Below are 15311 nucleotides of genomic sequence, written 5' to 3'. Positions count from 1 at the left end.
TGCCAGCTCAGAGGTGTAATCCCTCCAGCATGTCCTGCGACTGCCCTCAGTCAGTCATGCCTGGAGCATAAGGAGGCACTTGGGGCTCTGGCTCATTCTTTCCGAGTGACCAATAAACTTCTACCTGCTTCTCTGGAAGAGACTCTTCACTCTGTCACACAGACTGAGGTCAGCCAACATGCTGTGAAACCTCATCTCATCCTCTCATCTCCAACAATATGATCATCACTTTACTACCCAACATTCAAGACGAAGGATGGATTAAAGATCGACTCTTTGACTCAGCTGTCTCGTCACTTGCATGACCTCATTTAACGTCTGCTTTGCTGCACCCAGTCCCCCATCAATATATTGTCATTGTTCCATGTTAAACTTGTGTGTAAACTACAGGTTTACCTGATCCTTGAAACAAATGCCCAATTATCTGAATTGCACAAGTGACCTTTTACCAGAAGAAAGCAACTGAAGAACTCTTCCCGCAGTTTGACAGCCTTCTTCACTCCTGCGGTCTATCACCATGTTTCTTGGGTTGTCTCAATGACAAGCACTCTTCACCTTATAACCAATGCCGCTGCCATCCTCGAGAGTTTCAACAAAGTCCATTCTGTGCAGAGCTTATACATGGACAGAAGAAAACTTGGCTTGATGTTGAGAGTTGTATCTCTAGGCAGTGATATCAGTCATTTCCCATAAACCCAGAAGCCTAAATGTCTGACAGTCCCCCCCCTGCAACATGCAAGTGCACCAGACTCCATCCACCAGGGAAAACCAGGATCAATAAGATTCCATTCAGCATCACACTCTCTGTGTGATGCACATTCAAAAAGTCACAATGTGCTCACTTCATACGAATTTCCTTACAGGTATTGCCCCTAACTTGGGAGCTGCAAGTTTACTCGGCCGCAGGGACTTTCTTCTATCCTTATTCCAGAGGAAGTATTTCTAGCTCTTTCTATAACCGTGACTCCATATGCAGACCTCAGCACTCCAGCTAAACTCTTGGCCCATCATCAGCGTGTCGTGAGACAAAGTGCAGTAAGAAATCAATGGATGTAAGTTTCGCTACAGTACTGATGAGAGCTCAAGCACAGAGACACCTCTGGGATCCCATGCTGGCTTACAGGCTTACTGCCTGAGTCCTTGTTTCCTTTACATCCTCTACATCTGGACGTTGGGGGGGGGGGGATCAAAGCTACTGAAAAGATTTAAACATATATTGCATCTCAGTAAATCTTGTTTTTTTTCTGTTATTTTTAAATGATGCAATATATGAAGGTAAACATCCATCTTCTCCTCTTTACTGTCATATTACTAAGGCTTTTAGCAGATGCATGCAAAAAGATTTCATTTTTTTTTGCCTTTGGGCAAAAAATGAAACAATACATCTTGTAGTTTGCATCAGTAGTTCATGTAGTTTGCATCTGTAGTGTAATAACCACCTCCACTAACATCTTCCTCTAGAACTGGACGCTCCTGCTAACCTCTTAGCCCGAGATGAAACAGAGTCTGGCTTCAGCGTGTCATGGGATCCAGTCCAGGCAGAAATTGATGGCTACGTCCTAACCTACAGCTCCTCTGAGGGCTCTAGTGGGGAGATCCCAGTCGGGTCTGACAGCTCCTCTTACAGGCTGACCGGCCTCAGGCCTGGTGTCCTCTACACTGTCTACATCTGGGCCGTCAAGGGCAGCAAAGCCACCAGGAAGATTTCAACAAAAGCTGAGACAGGTTAATATACCATGAGTAGGCGGGCTTTTCTTTCAGTAACAACACAACTGTCCTTTCTCTTGAAATTACAGTTTCATAACACCTTAAAAAAGGTATATTTTTTGAAAAATGTTGCAGTCTAGATGTAGGTTTTTACAGAAATTGACACACAGGTAAAACAGTATTTCACTGGTAGATGTTATACCAAATTAGTTTTCTCCATATGAGGGAGGCCTTCATCTGACTTTCATATCACTCTGAGAACTACCTATCTGTTAATAATTAACCCTTTGAAACCTGGATCGACAATCACTTTTCTTGTGCTGCATTCAAGTGCCTTTTAAAAGTATTTCAACATTTGAACCCTGAGCAAAATGGTTTGATTTTTTCAAAAACATGCAAAAAAAGGCATGAGCAGCTTGTTAAGAAATTTCCTGCATATTGCAAGAATAGATTGAGATTTTCTTTTAAAAGCTAGAGAAAATGTTCCAGAGAGCTATATTTCTAATTATCATTATTATATAGTTTTCTTTTTACAGAATAATTATTACACTGTCATCTTGCTGATTATTTCTCATAACTTAAATTACTCTAAAAAACCTCAGTTTTGAGGGCTGTTTTGTCCTAACACTTTCACATACGCCCCTATCCCAACAAGAATCAGCACACACTACATCTAGATATGTACACACAAAATAGAGGGGTAAGGGCTAAGTGGTTGGGGCAATGGGTGTACTGGGATTGGGCCTTAGTGTGAGGTAAAAATATCAGCAGCAGCACATGGTGAACAGGTTACAACAGGGCTATCTTTGTGTGAGCCAGATGATCTGTAAAATCACCTGGGAGCTCTAAGTGACAGCTGGATCTTTTTCAATTAGGCAGCAAATGGCCGAGTTTTGGATTATAAACTTGTCGTGTCGTAACTCATTAGAAGCCATTGGTGGCTGCAGACCAACGCGGTGTGCTGGGTTCATACAGGAAAGCCATTGTGTCAAAAGATATCACCTGGGACAAATAAAAGCATGTGTTATTACATTTGTGATTTTATTAGAGCCAGTTACAAGCACCATTAATATGTCAGTTAAAACTGTCTCAAACCAACATCAGTATGTTTCACAGACTTTTTCAGCAGCGTTGATTTCCACTAATGATACCGCAAATGGCACTGCTAAATTTGTCAGTGTTCACACTTCTGTTCTCCCATTACAATTTAATTACCAGAAAAGCGGTTTATTTTTTTCCACGGTAGTAAAACTGAGAATTGGATGATTCCGGAATAAAAACAGAAGGCAGTGATTTTACCCATGAAGGACTGATAGTGTGAGTTTTGACTAGATTAAATAAATTGATTGCTCAGACTGATGTGGTGCGTCATGGTGACATACGCTTCCTCTAATTTCTTGAGCCATGGGAGCTTAAGGCTCCCACTGTTACAGCAGGTGTCTTTGTGTCAGACAAATTATTTCAGCGTGTCTTTCAGGTCAAAGCTCCAAAGCATTTAAACAAGGTAGAGGAATAAATGCCAGTTTATCTGCAGAGGCAAATTGTAACTTTGCAGGCGGCTGTGAGTCATGCTTTAGGTGGAAAGAGGCTGTTAGATACGTCAAGGTTGGCCTCGTCATTGAGGGAGATAAAGGGAATTAATAGGGATGAAAACTGCAACGCAAAGTGTTTGAGAAACACTTAATTCACATGTGAGTATGAGAAAGGTTTGTGCTTTAACATTTTTTGTAAAACATCATTTTAATCAAATATTTAATTCATTTATTAAATATCTGTTGAATTAAAGAGATGTTTTTCCACTCACAATTGATTATATTCCTGAGTTTTCATGATCAAACTCAAAAGCAGCATCAAAATCCTCCGCTTGCCCAATCCAGACCTGAGTCAATAAGATTTATTAATGAACACATGGTAGACACTATGTACTTGTGTTATAATCCACTCTCATTTAACCTCCAATCCACAGACATTGATGCCCCGCAGGACCTGAAGGCGACAGAAGTGAAGGCTGAGTCTGCATTTTTGACCTGGGTTCCTCCGCTTGCTGACATTGACGGTTACATCCTGACCTACAGAGATGAGGATGGCAACATGCAGGTAACTTGCCATATTTTCTCACCTCCAGAAGGTATTCACATATGCCACAACTGTGTTATTAAACTCTTTGTCTCACCATCCACAGGGATAAGATATTTTGCTATTCTCAGGTATATTTGTATATATTTTTTATACAAGTGTTACATTAAAAAACACAACACACCATCATATGGAAACTGAGTTTGACTGTGTAGAAGGATGCAAAAACCTTTTATTCTGCATTGGGTAAAAGCAAAGCTGCAGCTCCTCTGAGTGTCCTGTGGCCAAGTGGGAATATTGAAAGCTGGGTTTTAAGTCCTGGTTTTGTCTTAACAAGTCTGCTGTTTGAAATATGCTGAGGTTACAGTACAGGGGTTTGTCCAATTTAAGCTCTGTGGAACGCTGACCTCTTGTGGTCAAAACTAAAATTAATCTACTTGAAGTAATTTTGAGCACATGGGTGATCATTTTCCTTTCACCTTTTTAAGATTTTATAGAAATTGAGGAGCCCACTTAAGGCCTGTATCTAATTGAAGTATAAGACAATGTCATCACTCATACAGAGTGTTTTTTATCCTCATTTGCTACAGCATTGCAGCAGCTATTCTTCCTGGGGTCGATGAAAACCGACTTTACAATGAGAAAGTGACAGCGCAACCATTACATCTTACATCATAATGCATGCCACTGGTGATGTAGGTTAATAGGTTGTTAGGTTAGAATAGAGCTGAGGTAGGACAAGACACCGGCTCTATTCTTCCTACTCCTTTTTGGACATGAAATATAACATTTGTTGTTGCTTACTGAAAATCTCTTATGTGTATTCACTGTTTTTTTTGTTTGTGTTTTTTGACATGCATAGTATTTTGTTTATTCATTCATTCATTTATTCATTTATTTATAGTTTTCAAAATAATGTATATTCAATTCAAAAAAGTTACACATGACCTTACAGAATAAACAGGAAAAGACTAATCATACACAGACAAGACAAGCTCCCGACAGTTCAGTGATCACTATAAATGAAAAAGTCTGTTGCGAATCATAATACCATCCATTGTAATCCGGTATCCAATGCAATAATCAAAATACATTAAAAAAGTCAGTTTTATTCTGGTATTTGTTGTCCATAAACATAGACAGACCCTCCACATACACATGATGCAGAACTTAATCAAATTCACATTTATGTTTTGTTCAAAACTTCAACATCTTGTCAATGTCATAAGCCAATATCACATTTTAATGTTTTTTGCGAGATATGTCTTGGGAGTAAACTTCATTCATACATGGCTCAGTGTTTGACTGTTCATTTTATTACAAGTGTTCAGTAAGATTAACTGCATTTTTCATTTATTGTTCTCAGACGGCTGAAAAGCGGCTCAGAGCCGGCGAGAGCAGTTTTGCTGTATCAGGTTTGGAGACGGGGAAGAGATACATCGTCACCATCATCGCCTACAGGGGGAACAAAAAGAGCAAAGTGGTAGAGACCATTTTCAAAACAGGTCTGTGCACTTCCCTCTACTGAGTCTCTACACTGTAAAATCTGACAAGTTGATCTTACTTAAAATAAGCCTGTAAACTAATTGCTTTGAAAAAGGAACGTAAATATAACTATTCATCTTACTTTATGTTTACTTTCTAATTTTTAAGTTTACTCAAAAATTAACTATATTTACTTAATTTTGTGAAGCTGTTGCATCTTTGAAATGACAAGTGGAATTACCTTTTTCTTTCTAAGTGTTAGCAACTTCAGTAAGCCAAGTTAGTTTGACTTAACTTGATCATGACAAAGAGGATTTTAGAAAGATTAATTTATTTAAACTTGTCATTTTTATGTTGCAACAACCTCAAACAATTGAGTAAATACACCTTAAAACTTAACAACTTAAACGTAACAATTGGATGTAAATAAATAATAAAACTAATATTTACTTACATTTTTCAAGGCAATCACTTTCCTATCCGATTTTCCAGTTTTCTCTGTATGATGCTCTTTTGATATATTTTTTTTAATAATATTTTGATGTTGGTTTGTCTGACATTTATCAGGTCATGAAATTCTGTGCTGTATTATCACATCATGAGTATTAAATAAACACTGATAAAGCTGTGGCATGTCTTCCCCAGTTGGCCTCCTGTACCCCTTCCCCATGGACTGTGTTCAGATCATGAAGAATGGCAATAAGAAGAGCGGTATCTACACCGCTTATATTAACAATGACCGCTCCAAACCCATTGAGGTTTACTGTGACATGGAGACTGATGGAGGCGGCTGGCTGGTATGATCATGGAAAGGCTGTATTTTGAATGAGGTTTCAGAATATAAATAATACAGTGTATTTTTTGTTTTGGTATTCACAGTAATGGTTATTTTATGGGCAGAATTTATACCAGTAAATATTAAGGGAGCATTCTACTCACTTGTCACAAGAACGACTTAGCCTGAGAGAAGAGCTGCATTAATGTCGTTATGTTTTTTTCGAAGTCTGAAAAATTATCCTGATGATGTCCATACTGTATGCTGTTGGTTGCCTTAAGAATAGGGCAGGGCATCAATACTCAACACCTGTAATGTAACGACCAAAATAACACAGAACCAAGCAGTATCAAAACTCCTCCAGTCAAAACGACATTTGATCCTTTTTGTAACCAGATATGGAAAAAGTGGCTATTTGTATGGTTTTGCTTGCAGCCCACCACTGCAGCATACAACCCATACAGTCTGTGGTGTGGTGAAGGGAAGCACAGAGTATTTGTTAGTGTTGGCAGTTTATGTTGGCAGCATATAACTGTCACTTGCGTCACTGACACACATGCTCTCTATCCCTTTCTCATACACACACAACGCAACAATTAATTTGCCCTGTGTCTGGTTGGATTTTATGCGACTGAATGCCTCCATTCTAGTGCTTTGATTGGGCCCAAAATATCAGACCAGATCCTATATGAGGCACAGTTTCTGTATAAGCCCGACTCGAGCCCAAACCACAGCAGCAGTTTTGGGCCCAAGCCTGATTAAAAATCAGAATTTCTACTGTAAAAAATGCCAACCACATCACCGTGCAGCCCCTGTCTTTGTTTTTCTCTCATTTTCCTTCCCTCTCAAGCAAGCTCTTTCTCTCTCCCTCAATCCTCCCGCTTTGTTGTTCTGCCTCTCTCTCTGTTGCTGTCCTCCCTCTTTATTTTTTCCCTCTTGATTCAACACAGCTCCTGCCAATTACACCTGCCATTTAAAAAAACAAAACAAAAAAAAACGTGGGTAAATTGGTGAGAATCTGACTCAATTCAAACCCATGGGAATATTGAGAAATTACAGACCAGATTAGCCCATTTTGATTTTTGCTTGAGCAGAAAATCCCACAACCCACATTTTTTTAGTTACAAAGCTGGTTGAAAATCGCCACGGTATCCCTTTAAAATCTGAGTCCCCTAACTTTATGGAAAGGCAGTTCATTGGATGATGATAGTAGCTGACAGTTGTTGCTGCTGGCGTTTATTGGTAGGGATGGCAGACAGTTTGTGTAACAGCTGTCAGTGAACATCCTGTGCTTGTTGTGTTCAGGTGCTCCAGCGACGCACCAGCGGCAGGCTGGACTTTATGAAACGCTGGAGACAGTACATTGCCGGCTTCGGCAACATGACAGAGGAGTTCTGGATTGGTGAGCACTCGGTCTCTGCGGACATTGAAACATGCACATATGAACAGTAATGGAGTATATCTTCTCGCTGTCACATTCTGTGTCATCATTCCCTCAGGTCTGGAGAAGATATATGAGCTCACCAACACTCCTACTCAATATGAGCTGAGGTTTGACCTGGGCCTGGGCGCTGAGAGAGTCTATGCTGTATATGACGAATTTAAGATTGCACCGGTCAAGCAGAAATTTAAACTCACTATCGGCAAATACAGGGGGACAGCAGGTGGGCCTTTTGCTCTTAAAGTTTATCCCAAACTACCAGCAATACAACAGACAGCAGGTGTAGCTTTCAAAACTTATAATTTCTCTCTGACACTTAACTCAGATAGAAGGAGTTATGGAGAAGACGAGAGTGTGAGGATGGCAATGAGACAGACAGGGGTGGGAATCCAGGGGTTTTGAGCAGTAGGCACCCCACCCATCATTCTGTGGGGTGCTGAGAAAGCTAATACAAGCCAACAGTAGGTGGGATATTTGTTTCAGAAAGTTATATTCGCTCAGTTATAGACAGGAGTTATATAGGGAAGGTGGTATCTGAAAGAGTCAGAGTTTTAGTGAGCTTTGAAGCTAGACAGATACAGCGCACAGCAAGTGGGACGCTGTGTCTACACATATCACAGTGTGCTGAAACAATGTATACCGTATTTCTTTATTTTAGACTTTTATTCATTTTTTTTATAACCAGAGCAGGCATGGAAAAAAAGTGAGCAGCAAGATCAGAGAATATATTGACAGAGGAAGGTTAAACTCCATCAAGACTGTTCCTGTAGAGTTATTAATATTTAAAGATACAGTGCAGCCCAAATCAAAAAATGCCTTATTTTTCCTTTTGCCTGTAGTGCCATATATCAGTTTAAGATTGTTTTGGTGTGAGTTGTGGAGTGTTGGAGACATCGGCTGTAGAGATGTCTGCCTTTTCTCAAATTTAATGGAACTTGATGGCACTTGGCTTGTGGTGCTCAAAGTGCAAAAAAAAGTGAATTTAAATCTCAGTGGCAATGTCTTTTTCCAGTCATGACCTGGTTACTCAAAGTAATCCACAGACCTTTTCCAGACCAAACAGTTTTTGGGACTCTGTTAGAGAAACTGTCCATTGGGATGCTGCCCCAAGGAACTACATAACCTTCAGGGACTCTGTTTTTTTGTTTGCATTCTCATCGTCGTAGGAATGCCAAGGCAACGTGCTATAAGCTGGCTGTCGCTTTCACTTTGATACTTCAGTGTTGCATTGAATTTCCATCATTGCATATATATGCTCAGTATTGCCTGGACTTTACTGTCAGTCAGTTTGTGTTTTTGTTACAATCTGTTTGTGTTGTGTGTTGTCTGCTGTTTACACAGCTAACTGTTTTTTCAAAATGCCATTTATTGGTGCTGCATTAGCTGTGTTTGACCAGTTACCATATGTTTGTGTCACTCATGGTTTCTTTTGTGCTCAGAGAGTACTCGCTCAGAAATAAAAGCTGAAAAATTCCCTCAAAATGGTGTTTTAAGAACTCCAATTGTTCTTAAGTCGTTAAGGTACGGACCTAACAAACAGGGGGTGTCCTCAAAACTATAAAGGAAGCATGCATCCGCTCATGGAGGAGAAGCTCATGCTTGTAATAGTGCGACTTAAACGTAAATGTCGTCCTCCTCGGCTTAGCTGTAACAACAGCTAGCTCTGTGGTGCTAAGTGAGCTAGCAATAGATGTGCACTTTTCTGTGCTGTGATGCGGTTGGTAGGTGCTTTTAAAGGTGCTTGTAAAAGAAAATATGTTCTACTTGAAACTGTTTACAACAAGGTCTGTGGATTATCTTGAATAACTGTGTAATGATTTCTAGAAAGAGACATTGCTGTTGAGTTTCTCAAATATATATTTTTGGTGCTTTGAGCACCACAAGCCCAGTGCCATCTAGTTCCACTACACTGGAGAGAGGGTAGACATCTCTATGGCTGATATCTCCAACACTCAGTAACTCAAACCAAAACAGATTATTAATAGCACTATGTAAAAAGAAAATTGTCTATTTTGATTCTGCGTCCCTTTAAAGTCTACTAATTATTAATATTGTTGATGATCCCCAGGTGACGCTATGACCTACCACCAAGGCCGGCCCTGGACTACTGTTGACTCAGATAATGACATCGCCCTGGGTAATTGTGCCCTGACCCACCGTGGTGCCTGGTGGTACAAAAACTGTCACCTGGCCAATCTCAACGGGAAATGGGGAGACAACAGGCACAGTTTGGTGAGTGAGCAGTGAGGCGTTGGTTCACGCATCATGCTCATATGATGCTATCCTGCCATTATTGAATATCTGCCAATGTGAGTTCAAACAGCGGCAGCTAGTAGAGTGGTTCATCCATTACTCTCAGGTGCTTACATCTGCATACATGAACAAAATTAATAATATGTGTATTATAGGAATTCTTCATCCACAATGTGACCATTTCTATATCAGTTGCTCACTGTGTTTTTTTGGATTTGTGAAGAAATTTTTGTCTTCAGTGCCTTCACATTGAGCAAAAACGGCAAACATTCTTGATGAATTGAGGTAAAAGGTGGCAGCATTTAACAACAGCTAAAGTATGTCAATGCATCCGCTTACAAACTCACACAACTCATGAAAGTCTCATTTATCCAGTCAAATGCTCAGTATTCCTAAACACATGTATTTTTGCTGAAACCTTACAATTTCAAATACTTGTGCTTAGGAGAAGCATGCAGTCCACTGAGTTGCCAAGGTGCGCTACTCATCTGTGTGTGAGACTGTTCATGACAAAGTGTTTTGTAAAATTATGTTTCACATCATCATGCGAACATGCATGTGTTTTGGGAGTAGAGCATAGGATTGGACTTGAATTATACTGCATGAGTTGTTTTAGGGTTTGTATACGGTAGTTTTGATTGTTTGTTCACTGCAGAAGCATCCAAGAAAAAACATGTTCTCTTTGTGAATTCAACATAACACGCAGTGACTTATTGACATACAAATGGTAATTTTGTGGTTTAAGTATTCATTTAAATCATACTGCTCTGTCAATGACATTAAAACTCTGACCAAACACAACATCTCTTGATGGTTTGACATCAAGGATAAAGTATTGAATTTTTCTCTTGTAGTGTGCTTTCTAACCAATAGGTGGCACTGACAGTATTATTTGATGACAGATTTACACGAACCAGGATTCCCACTTATCAGTGTGAATCCTTGAGATAAAGCTGTAGGCTGAAGTTATAGCATTGAAATCTGCTTCATGAAGTTAAGCTATACTGGAGACTTATTGTCCATGAATAATAATTGGATCCCAAAGCTGTTTCATTCTCTGTGTTTGCCATTCAGAGGTGAGTCCCCTTCAGCTCAAAATGTCAATGTGGCGAATACAATTTTAATTTAGAGATGTTCTTGATTCATTCAGCAGTCAGTGGAGGTTTCGAGTTCTGCTATATTTCTATTCATTTTTCATTTTGTATATCTATAAATAAATGAAATACAATCAGTTGATCTAGAACAACCACTCACCACCAGCTCACATCATTTGCCAACATGATGCACAGAAACTGCAACTGACCAATTCATGATCCTACAAATGTGTCATTAGAGTTTTTTTTGACACATACTTACAAACAGAAAAAACTAAAAAGAGTGTGCTGACCAGGGGGGGCTATTCCCTGGTCAGCAATCAAAGAAAACTTCACCCCAGCCCACTCTTAGTTGTTTTGTTTTGGATTGTTCAGATGAAACAGAAATGGCCTGAATCCATCGGCAGTGATAAGAAAACACATTTCTCACACCAGCTATAAACCATGAGTGTTTTTTACCAGGCTGATAGGGTAACAACAACAGTTATTATGTCTAAGGGAGTCTGCAACTGAAGAAAATGCCAGGGGATTTCTCTGTTCTTGTCGAGATTTCATCCATAATATTGCCGCTGCAGATGTCTCCCGCAATGTTTGTTGGCGAAATGCAATAACAGTCAAAACAAGTTTGTACTCACATGAAATGAAGCCAGCGGCTTGTGTTTATTAGTGTTTGTCATTCTGCCTGTCTGTCATTGCTGCCTGCCTCTTCCGTGACTCTGTCTCTCACCTGTTTCTTGTCTCCCTCATTTCCCCTCTCCTTTCTCTTTCATCACGCCAACATCTTCTCACCTCTGTTTCCGTTCTTCCTCGCTCAATCTGCTGTCAGGGAGTGAACTGGGAACCTTGGAAGGGCCACCTGGTGTCCCTTGACTTCACCGAGATGAAGATCCGACCTGTGGGAGCCTTGTCCAGCAGGAAGAGGCGATCGTTGATGGCCAGAGAGAAGAGCAGAACCACAAACCTCCAAAAGAAATAATAGAGCCCCTCCCACTAAAAACACAACAGTCGTCATCAGTGCCATTAAGACCCTAACGTCACGCTAGATTTTGGTTTCTGTACATGTGAACATACATTTGTCACCCCTGGTCTACATGCTTCCATGTGTCTAGCCAGTGTTGTAGTACTCGAGAACGGTCTCAAGATCAGCTTTAAAGCAGGGTTCCCACGGTCATGGAATTAGTCAAAATTATTTGGAAAAACTCATGAAATTTTGTTGTGTGTAATGAAATTGTTACAATGATCTTTCATGGATAATATTCTATGTAAAGTAACATAAAGGCAAATATAATTTTCTGTAGCTGTCGACTTAACATAGCTTTATTATTGTTGATGCGCGAACAATGTTTTGTTAACCATCGTGTACATTTCTTCATTTTCTCCCGCAGTTTGTCTCTCCCTTAACTTAACTTAGCGAGCTGAAATTATGTCTCTGACGTCTGAATCAGATACATATGTTGGCAATTGAAACAAGAAAACATTTTTTATGTCTTTTGACCCATAATCTTTGTTATGGGTCCTTGAAAACCATGGGGAAAGTTCGGAAATTTTTTCCATGAACATCCGTGGGAACCCTGTTGAAGGTCTCGTCTTAGGCTCGACTGCATTTTTACTTTGTCTTGTTATGCTTTCAGACAAATAGGACTCCGGCGCTGCGTTCCGTTAGTCGTTCAACATGCCCTCGTTCAATCCCAGCCGCCATCTCAACGGCCGGTCCAGTTGTCTGAAAAAAAGGAAGTGTACTTGGTGAGATGGACCCTCGAAGGGCTGAGGGAGCGAGTGAGCAACGATGGACGCTCCAGAGGTGGATATCACCCATAATGCATTGCAGTTACGCATGTCATGCGAGAAAATACATCGATGGTTAGGGGGCAGTTATAAGTAGAACTCTGGTTGCACCACAGAAGAAGGAGAAAATGAATAAATTGGTAATTGAATAAAAAATGAAATATATGCACGATTTGACTTTTCAGTTTCACCTTTTCTATCGTGTCTTATAGGTCTGGAGGCCGGCTTACATGTGTCTGCATTTACTCGTCTATCAGCAGACAGTTGCTCATTGTAAACTGCTGTATAGGCTAATTAATTGCAGTTAATATATACTGATGTTCTGTTCAGCTTGTATGAGCCGTTTTGCAAGATATCATAAACCTCTTAAAATAATATGATAATCATGATGCAGATCACAATCAGAAGTTATTAAATCAGAAACTGATGCAGCTAAGTAGTAAGTGACCGTTGGTGTGATGTAGTTACCTGCAGAAGACGCCTTTAGCTCTCAGAATGTAGTCGACAGGTATTTACTGTATTTATTAATACGTCTTTCTGGTGGTTTTTAAAACGTGGTATAGCGGTAATCCTGCAACTGACAGTCGATCTGTGATAGTCGGGCTGAAAGTGATTGAGGGCAGGTGTGTTTCATATCAATCCCCCGCCAGCTTTCCCTCGGCTCTCTGAGTGGCCTCTGTGCGACGTCAGCTGTTAGGTAATACCAAGGGCTGAGGGGGAGTGAAGGAGGGCAGGTGGAACCGCTAATGAAATGCAGCTTAGGATTTTATTTCAAGACTAGTCAAGACCACAACTGTAGGGACATAACTGACTTGCTTGTGCAAAAAAGGAATGTTGAATAAAGATGGTTGAGTTGATTTCAGTTCCTTAGTGTTTGTTTATATTTGCTCGCTCATAGAAAACAAAGATAAATTACCTATACATAAAATTCACCTTTGCATGATTATTTTCATATTTTATTTCTGAAGATGTTTCTAGTGGAACGCTTATACATACACACACATATACAGTTAGGCAATAAAGGAGGTGAATACAGGGAAATACACATTTGTTTTCTGTGGGTTTTTTATGGGAATGTGGATCTTTTAGATTAGTTGGAGTGCCTTTGGTTTGCATGCTCCACATTTTATTGACATGCAGTACGAGACTCATGACGGTCAGGTCATCGCTCTGTCTCAACCTCTGGAGGGAAACACCACCCAAATTAAGAATTCCAATTCGTTATTGTCATGGCTAAGGAAATTTCAGTCAATATTTGTGAACTTGAGCGCCACTCTCTCAAAGCCGGAAAACCAGAGAAATCTCAAACTTGTTAAGTCATTGGGTATTAAGTCTGGAGCTGCTCCATGGACGGGGAATAGGAGACCTTTTGTGGATCCCAAAGAATTTTTGTATTCCTTTTTTACCCAAATGAGCTTAATTATATTGTAGTATTCTCAATTCTTAACCAGAAAATGTGTTTGTACACTCTCAGCGTCATGATTCATCGTTAGTGGAGCAGAAGCAGACTTCATACCTTATCACATCACAAATTGGAGTTTCAGCACTCTAGATTTTGGATTTGGGAGAGAGCTGTTCATGTTTAATAATATTTTGGACTATCTTAGACAATAGGAAAAATTTTGAAAATGGGTGTGGTTCCCCTTTAAAGTCTTGGTCTTGTCTCGGTCTCGTTACTTTCTGGTTTTGGCCCCAAACTGGTCTCAGTTTATGTGGTCTTGACTACAACACTAGTCTAAACTCTTGGACAATATACACTTCTTTGGGCAAAGACAATGTTCATATACCAAAGTAACTTATTATCTGTTTTTATACTAAGAGATTCATCAGAGATGCTGAGGTTTGGTGTGACTGTGGAGGAGTGACGAATAGAAAACTGCCTTTTGGTTGTTTTTAAGTGAACTGAAGTTGAACATTAACAAGTTTAGTCTTATCAGTTATAATACAGTTGTTATTTTTTCAAAAATCCTGTTTCACTGATTCTGGTAGTAACCTCAATTATTAATCAGGAAACAGTAGATTTTAATTAAACTGGGAACCAAGAAATCCAATTTTTTTATCCAATTACTGCATACAATTTAACTTTGTTTTCAAACCTCAGGGCAGCAGCCCGGGGTGTTTGTTTATTTGTTTATTTCATGTCCTATGGAGAATTTGAGTAGCAGCTTTTCTTGTGTATAGCAGCACTGTCATAACAACATAAATGTTTTTTTAAAAAGTGTAAAAAAAAAAAAAAAAAAAAAGGCTTGTGTGTTTTGTTTGAACTGTGAACGATTAGCGAGTTAGTGCCCTGAGTTTATTGAGTCCGATGCTGGCTGGCTGTGTCACATTCAGCTGTCACTGTGCCGCAAACGCTGTCACATCTCATTAGCGTGTGCAGGACGAGCCGGAGAATAACAATGGCTGGCCGTCCTGAATGACCATATTGTTCCTGCTTTGCATTCATATGACAGGGACAGTGCATATCAATCAATGTGATGTGTGTTTATATCAGACGTCAGTAAGAATGAAGTGTGTTTGCCCCGTCCTGCGAGACTTAATGACCAAACTCTTGTTTTTAATCTAAAAACCTGACAAAGGTTATTAATACTGCTTTGACTTTGACTTTATTGCATAATTACTTTTTTTTTTTACACTTTTATTGCAAACTGTTGTTTTATGAGACAGGGATGGAGCACATCAATCAATATTTCTG

General features: G+C 39.7%; 1 protein-coding gene across 1 annotated transcript in view; it reads left to right on the top strand.

Moving 5' to 3' along the window:
• The window catches only part of tnn (tenascin N), a 73476-nt gene extending 59171 nt beyond the window's left edge, over window positions 1-14305 (top strand). Inside the window, exons 14-21 of the mRNA XM_042497247.1 lie at window positions 1462-1725; window positions 3674-3804; window positions 5150-5288; window positions 5914-6065; window positions 7349-7445; window positions 7543-7707; window positions 9553-9716; window positions 11658-14305. Coding sequence (XP_042353181.1) covers window positions 1462-1725; window positions 3674-3804; window positions 5150-5288; window positions 5914-6065; window positions 7349-7445; window positions 7543-7707; window positions 9553-9716; window positions 11658-11807 — 1262 coding nt within the window. The 3' untranslated portion in view covers window positions 11808-14305. The remainder of the gene's footprint in view (window positions 1-1461; window positions 1726-3673; window positions 3805-5149; window positions 5289-5913; window positions 6066-7348; window positions 7446-7542; window positions 7708-9552; window positions 9717-11657) is intronic.
• The last annotated feature ends 1006 nt before the right edge of the window (window positions 14306-15311 follow it).

The sequence above is a fragment of the Plectropomus leopardus genome, chromosome 12 (assembly GCF_008729295.1).
Source record: "Plectropomus leopardus isolate mb chromosome 12, YSFRI_Pleo_2.0, whole genome shotgun sequence".
Taxonomy (NCBI): Eukaryota; Metazoa; Chordata; class Actinopteri; order Perciformes; family Serranidae; genus Plectropomus; species Plectropomus leopardus.
This window is presented reverse-complemented; position numbering and strand designations above follow the sequence as displayed.